This window comes from Coturnix japonica, chromosome 8, assembly GCF_054131305.1.
Source record: "Coturnix japonica strain WE chromosome 8, WE-NBRP24, whole genome shotgun sequence".
NCBI classification, from domain to species: Eukaryota; Metazoa; Chordata; class Aves; order Galliformes; family Phasianidae; genus Coturnix; species Coturnix japonica.
The window spans coordinates 14,460,190-14,480,677 of NC_140670.1; the positions used below are offsets into that span (position 1 = coordinate 14,460,190).

General features: G+C 37.3%; 1 protein-coding gene across 4 annotated transcripts in view; it reads right to left on the reverse strand.

Moving 5' to 3' along the window:
- ADK (adenosine kinase) overlaps positions 1-20,488 on the reverse strand; it is a 253,442-nt gene that overhangs the window by 39,815 nt on the left and 193,139 nt on the right. For all 4 annotated transcript variants that reach the window (XM_015866530.3, XM_085554286.1, XM_015866531.3 and 1 more), the window contains one exon: positions 3,962-3,997. In XM_015866530.3, the coding sequence (XP_015722016.3) occupies positions 3,962-3,997 (36 nt within the window). The remainder of the gene's footprint in view (positions 1-3,961; positions 3,998-20,488) is intronic.

The following is a 20,488-nucleotide window of genomic DNA, read 5'->3' on the forward strand; positions in this document are numbered from 1 at the left end:
AGCTCTTCTGTAATAGTTCTAGCCTCTCTCTAATTTTTTTTCTCTCTGGTAGTCAGTGAGCCCATACTGATTAATACACCTTTGTTAAATGCTATAATAATTTGCCCTTACTTACTGCTTTCTTTAATTCTTTTTTGAATTCTCTCATACTTTTAATCTCCATGTACATTTAATACACTAACACAATTGTGTTATTTCATCCTTCCTCCTGCTTAGACTCTTATCATGGGCTTTCAAAAGACAAATTCTACTGTTGGAGAAGACCAAGGAACCTTGAACCCCTCAGCAGATGGAGAGCAAACAGAGTCCACCTTACCTCTAATTCTCAGAAGGCAAGAAGCACCTTAAAAATGCCAGTGAAAATAACTGCAACTGCTGTTCTTTTCAAATGTCTTTTTAAGGGGAGATTTGTGAGCAGAGGGTATCAGCTGGTGGCACAAGCTATTGGATAGGGCATGAATGGAGAATTACAGCCCTTCATCTGGTAATTTGTAGGCTTCTGAAGGCTCACCTACATTCTGACCTACTTGAGGTCTTGACAATTAAGTGGTCTGTGAAACAAAACTGCAATCATGGATACCAAGAAAAACAGGAGAGAGGAGGTTAGTTTTTGCTAAGGAGGAAGCAGCTCCTAATGACTTTATTAAGCACATTTACAGTGAAGCAAAGCAGGCAAGGAAATCAAAGAGTTTGAAGACATTTGTGTAATGTATTTACATGTACTTTAAATTTTAAGAGGAAAGTAAGGAAGCAATAATGGGAGAAAATGACAAGATCAAGAGATGATTCCTTCGGTTTAAGGAAGAACAAAGATGAATTTATATGAGGGATAGAGGGCTCTAAGGAAAAATACCAGTAAAGAATGATGGTAGAGGGTGAAACAGAGTAGACTGTAAAAGAAAGTAAAATGCATATGTGCTTTTAGGAAGAATTAAATACATAATAGGCACATAACAGTAGAAGAAAGGTATCTAGCCGAAAGAATTATTTTAAAAGGTAAGAATTTCAAAATAGGCTGGTTTGGAGACTTGTGTCTGCTTACACAGACTTCTAAAATAACTAAATGCCATCTTCTAAGAGAATTAACTTGACATTTTAAGCCAAAATCACCTTTCCATACTGAAATTTTTCAAAGGAAGAGAATAAAATAGTTTTTATAGTGAAAGAGTTGGGACTTCAGCACTCGGGAGGCTTTAACTTTTCCAGTATACATCTTTGCCTTATCACCGCGTTATATTTTGAAGGTACAACTGTTACATTTTAGAGCAGGTGAATATTTACAACTTAGGATGCAGCAGTACTGTGTTCCTCAATTTGCTGTCAGTCAAATGGTAAGAAACCCTGTCATCTCCTATTTCTGCTCAGCGTATACATAATATTGTCAAAGAGCTATAATGAATAATATTTACTTTGTATTGACTCAATACAACCTCCATCTACAGACACAGCTGGACAGTAGGTTTGTGAACTTAATGCCTCTTTAAGGTGCCACGAATTCAACAGGATACTTGTGCACATCTTAAAATACACGAGTCTGATTCTGATGGTTGGGCAGGTCTGATCCTTGTTTCTGAACAGCCATAAAAAAGCTGGGACCATCACAGCCATGAACTGAACAAGCATAAATCCACTGAAAACTGTGGACCTGTGCAGGGGATCTCACTGTTTTTAAGACTGAAATTTGTTCCAGGCTATCAAAACTCTTTGATTTGGTTCCCCAACCAATATGTACTTCATGGAGAAGCATCACCTTTAACAGGAAAAATTATTTCTATAGCAGCTTAGATACATCTGCTCCTTTCATTTCATCTCATTTAATCCACATTTATAAGATGCATTTAGTCAGATAAACTGTGAAATTAACTGCAAGACAGAAATGGAGATAAAACTATGGAAAAAAAACAAGGCTGTTCTTCAATGACAAACATTTCTGAGGAATTGATTGATTTTTTTTCTTTTTTTTTTAAAATAAAATAAAATTATTTTCATCTGTAATTCAGATTCAGGTAACAGCAACTTCTCATTACTTTTACAGTAAATATCCTCTTGGTTCTTGCTTTTGTCACTCCAATTCTTTACTTTACTTTCTCTATATAAACTACAGAATCCATTTTGCAAGATATTGTGATCTGATGGATTTTTTTTTTTTTCCTTTAGCTAAGAAAATTAATTGAAGCTATTTTAGTTTTTCCTAAGATACTTTCTTGGCAATGTGATTTTCATTTATTTATTTACTGCCTCCACGGCACAATGGGAAAACAACTGTGGACACTTACCAAATCTTTGTCAGGAAACTTGACGTGAGAGTTGTTGCCAAGCAAGGGGGTAATAAGAGATAAGATCATAATCATTGTGCACTTTACTGATACGCTGTAATCAAATGTGGCAGATTTAGGATGTTCAGAAGGAGCTGTGCTAGAATCTCTAAGCAAGCACTAATGGAAAGGTTAATATGATGGTAGTTAGCAGACACCAGCAACAGCAGTTTGTCACTAGAACTGAATTTAAACCAGGCATATTCAAAGTCTTTAGCTCAAGGGGGCAATAAAAGTATAGAATGGGTAGACTTAATACACTACTTCCTTTCCTTTTTATTGTCTAGCTACCAGAGGGTACCAATAATTTGTTATGCTTCATAATATATTTGGAGGCAGCTGAGAAATTCATTCATTTGATAGAATAAATTGAAAGTGTATTTTTATGCTAACAATAGAGATTATACAAATGAAAATTGACAGTGATAAAATGTCTGGATTTCTGCAAAGCAGCAGCGAATTTGGGAAACATAAAATGAAATGGGCCAGCCCACAGCTTTAATATCTAAAACACTGATGTACCTGCTGGTGTACGGCACTAAAGAGATCTAAATTGCAGAACAAAAGCTGCCAGTCTTTCCCTCTTTTTTTTCTATGCTGCCATCCACACACAAAGTGGCACGTTCTTAAAGTGCTGCCGTTTGAATCGCGCGGCTTCTATTATTTATGCAGAATGGGTGTTGAGCAGTCAAACTCCTATCTATTCTTCTCCATTGCAAACAAATCAATTAAGGTGGGTCTTATTCCAGTGAAAAAACATGTAACAGGATTTATGTGCATTTGGTTCCACAATTTAGATCTCAGTGAGATCGCTTACTATCTGTGAAATTAGTACAACCGTTGTCACATTAATTATAGTATTTAAAACCTGCCTATTTGAATTCAGCATTAGAGACCAATAGCTGATAGCTCTCCAGATTGAGTTATCTGAATGCAGCCAATGGGAGGGGCGACAAAAAGGCTTAGGCACTCAAATAAATACCTCAGAAAAAGGAAATCAAAAGCTCTGAGAATCGCTGTAAAATCAACAGTGTTTACTTCTAGAAAGTAGGGAATCAAGCATTTTTAGAGCACAGATGGAAAGCACCAGCTCGAATCTGTTTTGAAACAGAAATTCCACACCACCCCTTCGAAAAGCAGCGCGGTTTACATTAATCAGTACCTACCAATTTTATATACAACCTTTCTACAATTCATTTGCATAATGATAATCCGCATATGGCAGGGTTTAAGTTCTTTAAGCGGTGTTATATTTCTCTATTTAGTCTTGCCTCACCACTGCTTTAGCAGTGAATCCTTGTGGAGTGTAATGCAGCTAATGAGGTAGCTTTTTAACTGAACAAACTGACAGGTCCCATATCTGCAGAGGCAGCTTGAAACCGTGCCCAACCTCTCGGCTTCCCAAGAGGCTTTTCAAAATTCAATAAATAACATCTGTAGGCGATGTTGGGTGCAGACCTAGCAGAGTGCGTCATAACACTGAGCTGGCAGAACAAAGAAACCATGACGACTGCCAAGTTTCCATGGCAACCGCTGCGAGGCTTGGAGAGTATAATAGCACATCAATCATTGTCCAAAAGAACTTCATTATCAGCACGAAAAAAGCCTTTAGGATCTGTTTAGTGTGCAATTGTGGGTTAACTCACCTCAAAGCCTTGCTCTCTAGCAAAAGTGGCAGCTTCCTGAAATAATAAAAAAAGAACAGTTAATTATAAAGTGCTAGATAATGAAGAAATAACACATTTTGAAACTCATTCAGCCAGTTTTCCTTTTACACGATTATCTCAATATCCCCACATACAGTTGTTCAATTCTGATAGTTGCACCCAAAGCTTCCCCCTCCTTCCCGCAGCCCAACAGCAGCACAATGTCAGCACAATGCTCAAGTTCAAATAAAGAAGGTACAATATATGGTATTTTCCAGGCGAGGAAAGTTACTTCTGGACATAGGACTTTAAGTAGGAAATCACAATTTCATATCCAGGCTAATATCCTTCAGACATATTTTGAACTGAAATTACAGTGTTATCTCCATTGATGCACTTCATGGGATACGGGTTTTTAAGCCATTTAAAAAAAATCATTTGTCATCTACAGTGCATAAAAGAAAATAGGAGCACGAAATGTGTTCAAACCCTCATGGTGGAATCAGATGAGCATTTTAAAACACTCTGATGTCTTAATCACTGCTTTAGGCAATTTAACTACGTTCTTTTCTTCAAAGAACAGAGGAAACATTAGGGTATCAGAATGTCCTCATTTCTTATTTATATTAATTGGAGCAATTAAAATCTCTTTTGAAATAAAAGCAAGCAGACAGGAGACAACAGCAGTGTTTTTCCCTTATTCACTTTCTACCTCAGCATTGCAAATACTGTTGACAACGCTCAAAGTCTTTACATTTTAACTTGCAATCATCCAGATTATCTTTGCCAAGTGATATTAATAGAAGGATAAGACTTGAGCCTGAATAGAGAGCTGATCCAACCAAACAAAAATAACTACCGTACCGCACCATTTAAGGCCAGCATCCCTATGACAGCTTTAATACTGCAGAAAATACATACTCGTGGATCTGTACGATTTGCCAATTTGGGGGCAATCTAAGAATCCGAAGTGGGTACAATTGATTATAACAACAGTAACTTGAGGTTAATAAAATGCGATCAGCTGAAAAGCACAACTCCTCAGGCTGCTTCTCTGCAGAAACATAAGGCTGACCGGGTTAGCCTTAGCTGATGTTGACAGAAAAACTGAATCATGGTCCTGACAATTGGGTGCGGGCAAGGTTAGCCACTTTGACAATTTACTTACAATTGAATTCCTTCTTGTACATCACACAGTCAATGACATTTGCTAGCCTGGCTGTCAAGAAGGAGTGTAGGGTTCAAAGATATCATGCAGTGTTTTCTTAAAGCAGCATGTGATTAACAAAGCCCATGCTCATATGAAAAAAGGAGCCTGCGAGCTTCCACTATACAGTGATGCACTTACAATGAACCATAGTACAATCAAGAAAGCCTCAAATGGGACTCTGACACAGAAAAAAATCCCACAAAAAAAAAAAAAAAAAAAAAAGGAATAAGAGAGCGATAAGGGGGATAGAGAATAAGAAAATAAACTAATGATCAAGTAAGGCAGCCAAATAATTTCTGTAACCTCAGGTTTTTGGTCATGTGAGTGAAATTGGAAGTTGCACTGATCTGTCCTAAGGGACTTCTTTAATTCCCCAAGGCAGCGGGACATTAACATCTGTGTTAAACTATTGTTTGGGCAGGAAACTGGACACCACTACATTCTTACATCTGTGAAATAAAAGCTATTCCAGTTAAGTAGTACTTCCTTATGTGAGAGACTTTGAGAGAATTCATCTTAATTTTCTGTTCTGGGGCACCCATGCATAGCAGATGTGGTTTGAAAGACCTGGCTCTTCCACAAGAAAGTACAAATGGATTGCACATTTGGCGAAAAGCATCTTATCTTAGGATTTTCCTTCTGGAGCTTTGTCTTTTAGCCTGGTCTGTTGCCCAGCTACATGAGCAATGGTAGCCAGCACACAATCACAGGTTGACCCCTAATGTAAGGGGTCTGTATGTGCCAAAGAACAACAGCAATCTTAATTTTCTTCTCTCCTGTCAACCAAACCTCACAACACCTCCTGAGCAGCTTCCTCCAGGAAGGAGCCTGCAGCTCCCTGAGAATCCGCATGTTCCAGAATTAAAGGCCCTGAGAATTAAGGCCCTTCGAGAAAAAAGGAGAGAAAAGCTCAAAGCACTTCTTTAGAGGCTGTGGTTTGGTGTTTGCAAAATGGTGAGAAATGTTCGGCAGGCCCTGAATGCAGGGCCAGTTCAAAGTAAATTAACCAGATAAAAGCAATGAGGAGCTTTTAGTATCTATTCACAATAACAGTGAGAACAGGAAACAAGCAGACCCCATCTGTGCAGCCTTAGGGCACTTCATACTGAGCCTCACGTACCTAATAGAGTAGTCAGGTTAAAATCGAAGTGGCTGTAACATGTGGAGACTGCTGGGGTTTCAGCGGCCAGCCAGGGCGTTCCCTGATGCAGGTGATAATCAGTATGATAATCACTGTATTTACAGGCTTTCCATTTTATATCTGACATTGGAAATCACGGAGAAGGAGGGATTAAGGAAATAAACAACCTACACAGAAGCTTTACTGCTCCCCGGAGAATGCAGCATTTCCATTCATGCATGACATGCGACAACAGCAAAGCAAAACAGCAACAGAACTGAATTTTCTTAGGAGGCTTTATTTCATGTCAGGAGTTCTTTTGGTTCTGATAAACTTTAGGTCTTATTCATTCATTAATACAAGTCAGCATTTTCAGATCTATTTTCCTTTTGTGTCTACAGTGCATCTCACTTCATAACACTCTATCCCCCACCTCCCTTCTCTTAAAAACTAAATATATTTTAAATGCTCACAAACCTTTTGTATATAGCCTTTTTATCAACCACAAGAGCACATTTGTTTCTGTATCACCTAATGCAGAAATGGGATTTGTTAAGTTATGAAACATCATTTAGCTCCTGCCATTTTGGAAAAGAATAATCCCCAAACCTACAGTCATGCTGAAGTAAACAGCATAAGGTGCCATTTAATGGACTAGCTCAATGTCATCAAAGTCAACACACACCCTCTCTTTGCACAACAATGAGCAGTTCACACAGGAAAGCAAGATAAACAGATAACAATAAAAAAGACAACTTCCCCCAGTACTGGTCTTATTGTTACACTTGACTCTCTTCATAGCTGAAAACTAATCCCTTTTTGCACATATTTGGTTGCTGTTGGAGCCCCAGCATTTAGTAAATTGAGCCATCTATAGCCTACACTCCATCAATTGTAACAGGACTTGTTAGAATTTGGGGCCCTTTTATCATCAGCAATTGAAGCAACTTGTTCACAGGTAAACCAAAATATACCCTCTTAACAAAGGAACCATTAGCTTTGTAGGTACTGATATTTGATGATAAGCTGGCCAAATTATAGCCCAAATGCTAACAACATGCATATTGGGTTAAACTGCAATGAACATCATTGAAATTCACATATTTCTGAAAATAGATGACAGAAGACTGTTTCAAAAGCATCACCAATAGCATTATCTACAATAGCATTTTAACCTTTATAAAGAGGAAAGGAACACTGTAAACTAAATTTGCACTTCATTGCTGAAATCAACATTATCTCATAAAGAAATGATAAAACAGCAGGACAGCAATGATACCTTTGCACACTGGATGCACTTTCCGTAATTACACAAGAACACAAATGCAGGAGATGCCGGAGCTAATCGCATGCCTCCATCCTTCTTGGTAGGGGAGGCATCTTGCAGAATAACCTATAACTCACATGTTAAAGCACTGCCCTGTTCAGCTCCCTCTAATTCTCTCTTGAACTTTCTTTAACAGCCTCTCTTCCTTGCTATTCTCCCACCCTTCCAGATCACACCCCCTGCTAAAAAATATGAGAAAGGAAATGAAAGATAAGAAACAAAAAAACAGGTTCAGATGGAGTTCCCATTCCAGCAACCATTAACCTCTTAATTTACCCAAAATAAGCCCCCCAAAAGCAAGCACTGCTCATATTTCCAGGAATACAATCCCCTTTCTCTGCACAACTAATCTGTGACTCAGAGTCTTCACCCCATCCCATAAATCAACAAAATCTTAGCCACCACACACTTATACAACATGAATAACTGCAGAAGAAGATGTATGCACTAAATTAGAGGCATTAAGAAAAATGAACAAAATAACAATAACAAACAAGCAAATAACAGCAAATAAAAACCAGCAAATGACTATCTGGACGATCCATGGGCTGTTTGCATTTGCTGAAACCACTCCTACTGGTGCCAGCCATGTTTCATTAGAACCTGGATAGTACTAACCTCTATCACTACGCTTCTTTTTCTGCTGCTATCTTCTAAAAATCTATCTTAAACATTTCTTTCTTCAGCTTCAGGGTATTGCTGTTGTAAAACTGCCTTTTGAGAAGTATGAACAGTTAGTTTTCCTCTGTTTACACTGTTTCCTTTAACACATCAAAGGCAATCATATAGCCACTTAGTACTATCAAATCACCGATGAGTTCATCTCTAATCCTGGTATAACTTTTTGTCCTTTGTTTTCTCTCTGGCCTTTCTACAGCCTGTCATGTTTGCTGAAACAAAGTGTTAGCAGTTCTGCAAATCTACTCTAACATCCAGACCCTGTTATCTAAATGAAACGGTTGACAGCAAAGTAAAATAAGCAAATGAGGATCTAGGGAAGATCCATTCAAGTGATGCACACTGATATCCACAACCTAATTCTGCACAAGATTGACTCAAACAATAGAGACAGGTGCTAAAGATTTGTGTTTCCGAAATAGATGTTTTTATGTATGATTTCTTAACATAAAGTAAAGCTTTCTAAAATGACAATTGAAAAAAGAAATAAAAAATGATATTTTTCTCGCCATACTAGAGACATGAAAGTTTTCTGTTTCATTATAATAAAACTACGAACACTTCTAATTCAGCTTTCCTTAGGCAGACACATTTGTCCTACCTATTACTCTGTTACCTTGCCACTTTTACATTGTCATCTCTCTTCGTAACACAGAACTTTCTTATAAAACTCTGCTAGCTGAGCTATACTCTCTGTTTTATGAACTCCATAGGTACTGGTAATCTCTGGTCTCAGCAGTATGCTTTGTTCAGTAATTCTGAATACAGGCCTTTAAAAGTCACTTTCTTTTGTTAAACGCTCCCTCTTATTACATGAGATTAGTCATTCATCAGCCATACAGTCATGAAGAATACTAGTGTTGAGATCACCATAAGTCCTGTTTTTGGTATTTCTTTCACAAAACACTCACTAAAGTGTGGGAGCTAAGCTAGTTTTTAAGGACATGGACTAGTGAGAAGCGCCATGACATGTTTTACACTCCTCCAACTCTAGGCCAGTTTACGCTAAATATGATCCTGGAAATGGCATTTGTCTCAAGGCACAGATATGACAATGGATTTCCATTCGCTGCCTTTGGATTGCAACAAAGATGTCAGACATTCACTCACTAACATTGTGACATCACTCTTTACTGAGTATGCAACAAAAAGCCAAACTTGTGCCATTTCTTGAGACATTCAAGATCAGGCTGGGTGGGGCACCGAGCAACTCCATCTAGCTGTAGGTATCCCTGTTCACTGCAGGGGAGTTGGACTAGGTGACCTTTGAAGGTCCCTTCCAACTCAAATGATTCTATGATTCCATGAAATAAAGGTGCTGTCAAAGGTGGGGTAACAATAGTCATGACATACCTAAGGAATCAGAGGCAGACACTGTTAGACTACTTGATCAGTTGAAAACATGACTTCAACTGTTATAATTCTGTTATCTGAAGATGAACTGATAGAAAATCTATAGAATGTAGTTCCAGCTGGATCTGTAACCTTTAGTGCCAGCAGTTCACCTACTGCAGCTTGTGAGAAGTTACACACATCCCTCTTCAATTCAGTGCTGAATAGGTACCAATAGTTACTCAAAATTCTGAGATTGTCCTATGCAGCCTTGCGTGTCATTGTAATCTGATTTTAAAGTCAGATATCACTACATCTCACTGTATAAAAGCAGTACAAGCTCACATGCCTTTATTAAAAGATGGCCATTTATAAAGGTCAAGAGGTGAATGCAATTTTATTCTTTTTCCCCATCCTCCAGAAATGCCTTCTTCAATATGGGTCCTATGAGAGTTTGAGATATAGAAGTCTAAGGAACCACCCAGCATATTTTCAGAAACAAATGCATGTCTGATGAAATTTTGCCACTGCTGATAAAGTTTGAGCTATACTTGGGGATGTGTTACAGGAATAGAATGTGTGAGTATTATTTTCCTTTGATAAGCACTAATTCTTGATTTGGTCAGTAGGGTACACCTGTTCACATTTGAGAAGATCAATAAAAGCTGGTCACAGAAAGGACAAACCCTGCAGACAGCCTGGGAACCAGCACTGAGAATCAGCAGTATCTGAACGAATATCTACCCCTCACTGGGTATTACCGAAGAAAGCACAGCTGGCATCAGTTGCACGGGCAGATTATTGTAAAGGAACACCAAGTGTTTTTTTTTCCTTTCTTTACTTCCACCATGAGTAGTCCCAGATCTGAAAATTGCTTGTTTTTTTTTTTTTTCCCCCACAAAGGATAGCAAGGATTTCTTGCAAAAATATTTCTAAAAAATTTTTAGTTTGCTCGAATAATATGAAATACACTGGCAAATATAACTATACTACCTTCATGCTGTAAGTGAAAATATAAATTAATAATAGTGAAATGAATAATCAGAACAAGTAGAAATGCCATATGGGATTAAAGTTGTAATGTTCAGAGGGGGTTCTGGCATTCTACCAGAGGGTTTTGTATGAAAAAGCATAGTGTGAAAAGAATGAAGAAAGGAAATGCATTTCTTCTCCTGCTTGGGTTCACGCTGGAGCATCTGTATTACATACAATTTGTTAATATTCAAGTTATTTATTCTCCTACTTATGTTATTACCAGAACCATAGTTCCTGCTAGAATTTTCTATGGAAAAATCATCCTGAGTCGGAGTGTAATGCCATAACAAGGTCTGCCACAGCTGCAGCAGTGATATGCCTCTGAGCCATTTTGAAATTTTATGACGGATAAAAAGCTATTACTTATATCTCTACCCTACATCCTTACCTAAAGAACTGAACTGGTTCTGACTGTACATTTCTCTCTCCTCGTAGATTATAAGCATCAAATTAGTGAACTTCCTTACACCATCTCTTTGTACAAATGTGCCTATCGCTATCTTAAAAAATAAAATGCATCATGATCAGAACAGAGAGACTCCTTCTTTAATCATCACCAAAGGAATAGAACATAATAAAAATGAAAACAAACAATAAAACAAATTTAATAGCTAGAGGATAAGAGTTTTATACACATATAAAAAATAGAAGATATGTGGTATCTTCTGAAGCCCTTAATACTGCACATTACTGCACATTACATACTGCTCTTTGTACTAACCTTCTGGCTGAAGGATGACAAACAGAAATAAAAGATTGCATCATTTCCAACAAGGCCTTCCATGATTGCAACCACTCACAGTAGCCTGAAATCACTGACAAGATATTCTCATCTAGCAATTTCAGTTGAAGAGAATAATCAGATACTGTGCTAAAAGTGCTGGGATACAACAGGGCATGCCTATTCTAGCTAGAAGGTTAACACATTTTTAGCAGTAGAATTTAGCTGTTTTCTCCTCTTTGTTTTGCATGATGTCATGCACAGATATTTAGAATTATAACTAAGACTATGGCATTGGAAACTCTATAAAGAATAATCAACACATAACTCGCTTCATGCGCTAGACTTGCATTGCTTTTTAACCTTAGCAAGAAAAAACAACAACTGCTCACTGCAATCTCCAGCAATAACACTAACTTTTAAACACAATATTATGCATTAATTAAGTTTAACCCAGTTATCTTATAGCTTCTTATTAGAGTCTGTTGTGCTGTTGCACACTAATTCGATCATGCATTTACCTGTGTTCAAGATCCAGATATTCAAGTTTTCTCTTGTATTTCCAGAGGTAGGCACTGAAAAGAAAATCCTTGTTCCCAGTTTGCACTAGCTGCTCTCTCACAGCATGGTCTTTGCATGGAACTGCAACATTGCAATCTGACCACAGACAGGTCACTGTACTTCCAAAAGAACATGAGCTCTAATTCCTGATGTGACTAAGGCACTTTTAGTCAGAACGATTGCTAATTTCTTGAACCATTAAAAAAAAAATTATAATAGTTACAGTCAGTATTAGTATTTGTCTGCTTCTGATCTATAACTGCTTGAGGACAAGTGCCTTTTTGGTATGTTTGTCCCACTTCTTAAAGAAACCAAGCCACAATATTTCGAAGAATTATTACAGAATCCCAAGTTGAGACTGGAAAGGGCCCTTGAAGCTCATTAGTACAACCACTCTCTCACACAAGGTCAGCTAAAGCAGGTTGGCCAGACTGTTCTGAGTATCTCCAAGGACAGACTCTCCAGTGCTCCTCCAAGAAACTTCTTTCAACATCTGACTACCCTCACAGTAGTGACTTTTTCGTCATTCCTAAGGAGAGTTGCCTATACTTCAGTTTATGCTCACTGTCTCTTGTTCTGTCACTGAGTATCCCTGTGAAGAGCCTGGATCCATCTTGATTATCACCTCTCATTAGGTATTTACATGTTAATAAGATTCCTCTGAACCTCTACTTGAGGACCTCCAGCTTCTCCTCACCTACTTGGTCTCCAGCCTTTCTTGATGCATGAGTCTATTTTTTCCCCAGGCAGAGTACTTTCCAATTTCATCTGTTGAACTTTATGAGATTCCTGCCAGACCATTTCTCCATTCTGTCAAAATCTGACATTAAAAACTTGACGTTATATTTTGCTTTAAGATAGCAGCTACTGACTGGAAGTACAGGATAATATCCATGCTGGGTATAGGTAGATGGGGAAGGACTATGTCAAAGACTTTATTGATGAATAAAGGGAAGTTATGAGATTGTTAGGATGGAAAATGATACAACTAAAGAAATCAAGCAACTAACTACAGTCACACAGCAGGACTCTATGAGTGAAACAGAGTAAGCTGCTAAAACAAATAATCAGAATCCGTCAGAGACTACGAAGAACCTTCTTCCCAGCTTCTGCTGTCCAAAGGGCTAATGGCATTCAAAAGGAAACCAAGGCTGAAGAAAACATGCAAGTCTACTAATGTCTGGACTACTGAACTTTGCCTAAATATTTACCTCACATGGATTTTAAGAAACTTGGCTTGATTTGGGCTGCATATATTCAAGTGATCTATAACCAATTTCTTCACACATTCAAATCACTCTTCCTCCACTATAATTGCTTTTTCCTTTAAAAATTAGATCATGGTTGCCCTACTCGTTGGTTTTGTCACCATGTCTTCCAAGATTAAAGTGAAATATTTTCAAGAAGTGAGGTTCAAAGTTCCTCTGCCAGAAAGCAACTATATGTTTTCTTACCATTTCTTTCTACTTTTAAGAAATCACACTCTCATTGAAAATAAGAAAAAATATAAAGAATAAAAAATGATGAATATTTATGATGTGCTATATAAAAAAAATTCAAAATTAAATAATGTGTGAAAAACTGCATTCCTGCATCGTCTTTCAACTATGTGAGAACTTATTCATTAAAAGTGTCATTTTCACAATGCATTATAACACAGATGACTGTATACAAACCTCTCCCTTTCAAAGATCATAGCACTAGATATATAGAAGATATAGTAACAAGAAACTCAATCCACTGCAGTTTTGCCTGTTGGGTATTTGCCTTCCCTGTTAAATTAACTTTATGTGCATATATATATGTGCTTATGTATATACATACACACACACACATATATATATTATAGGAGAAAAAAAAATCCACTATGGAATCACAGCAACTTAACTACCAAAACTTACTGGCTCTTTGAAATCTTCTGAGTGCCTGAAGGTTATGAAGATCCCCAACTATTGTTTCATATATGCTAGTTACATCAGCATTCATGTTTAATAGCACTGATGTGTCTTTTTATTACTATGAAATAATTTCACCTTAGTAATGTGTAGTAGAAATTAATTAGTATCTGTTCTCTCTTAAAGATATCATTTAATACATTAACTAGTTGTAAAACATTTATGTGCAAATAGATTTTTCTTGCAGTGTTATGACTGAGAATATGATCTACCTACTATGAACTATTGATCTCCAGTTTATAGATTCACACAGTTAACTTAAGTGAAAAGTAAAATTTCATCTTGGTTCACATGAAAGGGAAATGTAAGATTTGAACAAGAGAAACCTTTCAGTTTTGACTGTTCTCTTTTCCCATACAGCAGTTCTCTAAATCTCTGCTAAGCAAGGACAATCTCCTGATGGCATCAGCTGTATATTCTATAGGATCATAAAGGTATGTCACAGTTTTCAATCAGTAATGCTTTCAAAGATTTCTACATTCTCTATATAGTTCAAGAGTCAAAGAACATTTTTTAATCCTCACCTTTACTTCAGGACAGTCACTACTTACAACTCCAATTCCATACCTTTAAAACTCTACATTTATTTTAGGATTTGTCTAATGAACATTTTTTAATTACTGAAATAACAGCTTGACATTATATTTTAATATACAGTTATATTTTTACTTAATATATGTCGGTGTATTGTAAATGAACCTGAAATTGTACCGGATCCATTTCTTATTTTATTACATGATAAATCTAAAGACTGCAAGTTATTCTGAAGCTGAAATTAGTGGTGGTAGTAATGGTAGTAGCAGTAATTCAGTTTTGGACAGGTTATTTTTAGCTGCATTCTTGCTCTAGCCCATCACTACAGATTTCTCACACCTCCTGAGTGCTTAAAAGTGTAAATAATCTTTTTCTTTCCTTCTGCCTGTAGCATTATATTTGTGTTTAAATATAACAGAAGCTATCGCAATCTAGTTTGCCTCATACTTTCCAACACAAGAAAAGAAATACTTGCAATTTTTTCCATGATGCTGCATCTCTTTTATTTTATGCAAAACTTGAAAAGAGCTCTGGGGTCAGAGCAGTACTGCTCTTCTACTCAGACTGCATCTCGATTTGGGCGCTTGAAAATTTATTACTTTCGCTAATATGAGTAATAAATACTTGTCTAAATACCATACAACAAATGACTGGGAGCATTTTAAAACACTGCTATTGAGCTGACAGAGCAAAAGTGGCTGAAATAACAGAACAACACACACTAAATTCGAAGCTTTTTTAAAAGACAAATATTTAGGGACTTGAAAATGAAGCCAGGACTTCTGAAAAGTGGCAGCAATTTGTTGAATCTCCTTCTTTTGATATTGTTTTTCCTAAATGAGTTTGGAGCACTCATATAACATAATAAAATGTAATCAAGTTAGAAACAATAAGCTAGAACATATTCAGCACCAGCAGACATACATATCTCCCTAATTTCTTTTCTCCTGTCAGATTTTTGCATCACACTCTCCTCTTTCAGTCCAGTTTATCGTCTCACTCTAAATTATGTTTCAAAAAGTCACATGCTATGTTTTGAAAATTGCCATGCTCTAAAAGGCATTTTGATCTTAGCTTTATACCATGAAAACAAACAATTTATTTAGTGTCTGCCTGGCTCACATGGTGCGCAGTGAACAGTTTGCGGAGGATACTGTGCTAAAAGTGTCACTTTTAAAAAATAATATTGAAGCAGTTCTTTACAAACATGGCAATTGTCCAAAGCACATATGGAACATTAAATATAACCGTAAAATTTTATGCACCAGATTTGACCAAGGTCTTGAGCTCTAATTTATATTTTCTCCATTTTGCTGGAAGACTAGCTGCATTTGATAAAGCTACTTCATAAGGACTCTGTTCTCCTAACATTTACACATCACACATCTGGACTTGGAAAGGGAGTTTGAGTAATAGAGCCAACTAATGCAGATCTTGTTTACGTTATATGCAATTACTCTTGTGTCATGAATCTCCCTGGGATATCAGAATGTGCTGAAGGCACCCAAAGAATATGTACGTCAAATAAGAGTGCATAAACCTGGGCATCTATCCATGAGTTCCTTATACGTGGTCATGTAAGAAAACCAATGGCATTTGTGATTCCTAATAATGTTTCAATTCATTTTCATTAATTATTTGTATGTAATTAGAGCTGCCCTTGGTGCCTGAAGATCTCTGTTTGGATTGCTTTTCTCTCACAACTTGCTCACTGCAGCCAAGGGAACTAAGTGATGGCAGTTGCAACACTCAATTCAGTTACATAAACACATCATCCCTGCCAGATTCCCCTGCGGTGTTCCCATTTCATGAAATAAGTCTCTGGCATTTAGTAACGTACTGTACCAACAAGTTTCTTTTCATGTGACAAAAAATTAGGTCCTCTGCTCCTGGCAGCAGAGAGGCATGTGTGTGAACATGTCCCTGGAATCCACCCCAGCCCATGTGGCTGCACCAGCACAAGGTCAGAAAAAATAACACTTGAGTAGCTGCAGAACAGGAGTTGGTCGCCAGACTTCAAGAGGAAAAAGGCAGCCTTAATCCAGAAGATGAGGAAGGCTTACTCCTATGTGTGTTGCAGAGGCAGCACACGTGAATGCACATTATATCTTCACCATATACAACAGGAATGTTCTTTCCTATTGAGAGTATTGCCAATGATGATTAAAAAGAAAAATCTGGCTGGCTTATTTCTATTGGTGTAAAACATCACAGCTGAAACAAACACTCTTGACTAAGAAAGCAGTTTGTGGTGAAGAGAATTGGACAGAGTGACCAGCCTAATCAACTGCACATCTGATCAGCTTCAATGAGAGGGGGCTTTGTGGATACTTTCCCCCCACATCTGCCTAACAGGATGAAGTTGTGTGGTCATACTGCACTGACATACTGGAGCTTCCCCTTACCACGGCTAGGTTCAAGACTATCTGGTAAATTACACTGGAACTATAGAGGGAGTAGTAGTTGCATGTCTGTCAAAGACAACGCAAATCTTTGGACACATTTATATCAGGCAGTGATATCAAAAACTCCAGACTGCTTCTCTTTGAATATCCATGTTCACAACTGCTACATGCATTCAAGTTTTCCCACACTGTCTACACATGAGAAAACACAACTCAGATATAAGAGGGAGAAGTCTAAATCCCTGGGGAAGAAAGACAAAAATTGGTGGTTAATGGTAATTTCAGAAATCTCATTTTTGGCTTTTCTCTTTTCTGTTGGTGTTAGCAAGCGGCAATCCAAGATATGTAAAAATGCTACCTAAATTCTTTACAATTTTACCATTAAATAAATAACAGACCATTTCTACAACAGAACCCACAGTTCTATATTATGGTATTTTATATGGCACCAACAAGATAATAAATAGCCAAGATTTTGTTTTGTTTCTGAATTTAAACTTAAAATGAAGGCAAATATTTTCTTGAACATCAAATATTATTTTCCTGTAACACTTAAGTAGGTACCAACATCCCAAACAAGATTAAAGGTTAACTGTATACTAGAAGAGTCTTTGCTGATATGAACCAGTAAACTTTTATCTCAGTGGTAAAGGATTTACAATACCAGGGATGTTAGTAACGAGAGATTCACTTGCACCAATTGCTTTTAACCATAAAATGTTTTATAAACCAATGTCTTACTGTTTGTTTAGAAAAGCGTGTAACACTCTCAACATCTACTTTCAGTACTTGTGCAGGAAATAATCATGGTTCAAGTAGTACATGGGCAGTATGTATTCCTAGCGAAGAAATCTGGTGACATTGTCATTGCTATGGTAACTATACTTCTGTAGTGAACATTGAAGTAAACAGGTACATAAAACATGTATAAGTTGTCACTATATAAGTTACTGCTGCCCTGGAGCTGCAGTAATTTGCTTCCTTTAAAATAGTTAAATCTTGCTCTAACTGCCTGTTATCTTGCAGTGTCCTATTATTTCAAGAAGATGACAAGGCTCTTCTTAGATAATACAGTGCAAACATACAAGCAGATTGATTTATCAAGAAAAGAACTTTCTGAAGAAGTAATTCATTGGCCTGTAATCAGCAATGTATGAACAACCTTCTAGCTTGATGAGGGAAACCACTCCCAGGCTCTTATGAACCAAAGCAAAGCTAATCCATTGTGCATACTTTGAAACAGGAAGGATATTTCTCCACTTCTGGCAAATACAGAGCCATTTTTGCATAGAGAGCTCTGTCTCAAGTTCATCTGTTATTCTTTTGTCTCCTCTCCCCACATAACCATAGCTGAGATGTGCAATTAAGAAAAACCCAGGCTGGACACAGTCCCTGTTTAAGTTAACAAAAATAATACGTACAAAAATTTTGCTCTCCTGTCTTTCATCATATGCAATTTTTTGGTGGAGAGAAGTTCTCCTTTTGTCCCCAGCTGAGCAATATAGCACATTTTTTGGACTTTTCATTCACAAACTAATTTTGAAACAGTTAACAGCAAGTTGCCTTCTAATACACTGTGATGTTGAACTGACATTCAGGGAAAAGGAAGTACAGTTGTCTTCCAATTTAGACCACAATTGCAATGTTGACCAATTAAAGCAGTCTATCCATGGCACAAAATAAAGGCAGGCACATACGACATTCTTTGGATCCTTTGGGACTGTTTCCTTGGGTTAGATTACATATATAGCTTCAAAGTCTTATGTTTCTGAAAGAAGATGAATAGTGTTTTGTGACAGCTGAATTATATCATCATATCAAATGGATTAGGATAGTCACAGAGACTTGGAAGACCTAGACAACTCTCACTGATAAAGCAGGTAAAGCTGAATAAGTCTTTCATAGAACATACACCAGTGCACGACCAGTGACAGAACAGACATCTCAGAATCCAGATGATTATCGATCAAATTATCGATGATTACCTAAATCTAGCAGAACTACAGTTGGGCAGTTAACTCTAATATGAGATTACTAAGATGTCAGACAAAATAGTCACCTGCCAGTTTTCACTAAGGGTTTTACAAATCGTAAAAAATTATCAGTGAGAAAGAAAGTCAAGCATCGTGTTTTGGTTTCTTACTCTGTCATTAACTCTCAGAAATAAAATCTCTGTTCTAAAACATATGGTCACACCTCCTTAGGCCTGTTCTGTAAAATGTGCAGAGGGAACTTGAAACTGAAGATACAATTCAGACCAAGCAGTAAGGTTTCCTTCTCTCTGTGGCAGTAAATTCTTAAATCAACTCAGGCTGTAATGTGCAACTTTGAATGAATATAACTCTGCAAATCACTACCATAAGGGTCTGATTTATCAGTAATACTCTCATTTCATTATGTTGCTCTCTTGATAGAAAAGGTACACAAGCATAAGTTAACAAATTGGTGCACTGTGGCTGTTTTTCTAATGCTCTTTTATATCTGTAAATCTGTTCTTAAGAGTCAGCATCAACACAAAATGATTTAAGGTTGATACTACTCAAAAGAGACAGAATTTTTGCATGGCCATGTGCTCCCTAGGTTTTTTGAGTCCATCTACCATACACACAAATTAAAACAAACAAGGGGTCCCTGGGTTTGCACAGCCCAGAGCAGAGGAGCTGAGGGGAGCCCTCATGGCTGCTGCAGCTCCTCACAGGGAGCGTAGGGGCAGTGTTGAGCTCTGCTCTGTGTGACAGCAACAGGACCACAGGGCAGGGGCTGGGACATCCCAGGGCTTGGGACAACACTCTCAGACATAGGGTTTGAATTTTGGATGATCCTGTGTGGAGTCAGGAAGTTTTTTTAATGAGATTTTACTCCTCCTGTACTTCATCCTTGAAAATGGTTGTTCACAAATATACATACTGCCAAAAAGTGATGACATGAATAAGGTGTGATGGTGAATTGAGGGACATTTTTCTCTTGTAAGATAGTTCTTACAGAAGTCTATAAAGAGACATGATCAAATTTTTCTTTGAGTTGAATATCTGATTGCAACTCTATAAATTTCATTTGTAAATTCACAGGTAACTTATTGATGCCCTCCACCTTGGGATATTCAGTGATTCTACAATACCCCAGGTCAACAGAAAGCTAAATTCAGGGTATGACCCCATAATTTCAGCATTAAGAATTGCGAGTATGTTGCAAAAATTCTGAAATCTGTATGTATAAACTCAGCATTAATCTCATACTGAAAAAAAAATCATCTCACTAAGACAAAAAATAGACAAGCAAGTTATTCATACAGTAACTCCAACCAGCTGCAAACTAAAACATACATGAACAAAGTCTGACATGTCCTTCAGGTCAAGTTCTCAACTAATGTAGTACCACAAACTAAAAGAAAAAAAAAATTAAAAAAAAAAATCAAGGTTGTTATGCATTTTTACTGTATACTCCTATTATTACTGCTATTAATAGAAGGAGCATAAGGACACGTACCCAAGACACAGCTTGTTAATGGCTCTTCTGTGCTGATAGAACACCAAGTCAAAATCAACCTACTTCTCACAAATCTTGCAACACAAGTGCTAAAGTGACAGTACAGGCAAGCCAAACCTCCCCTTCCTTTGCTGTTTTGCACAAGACTTAGACAAGACTCATT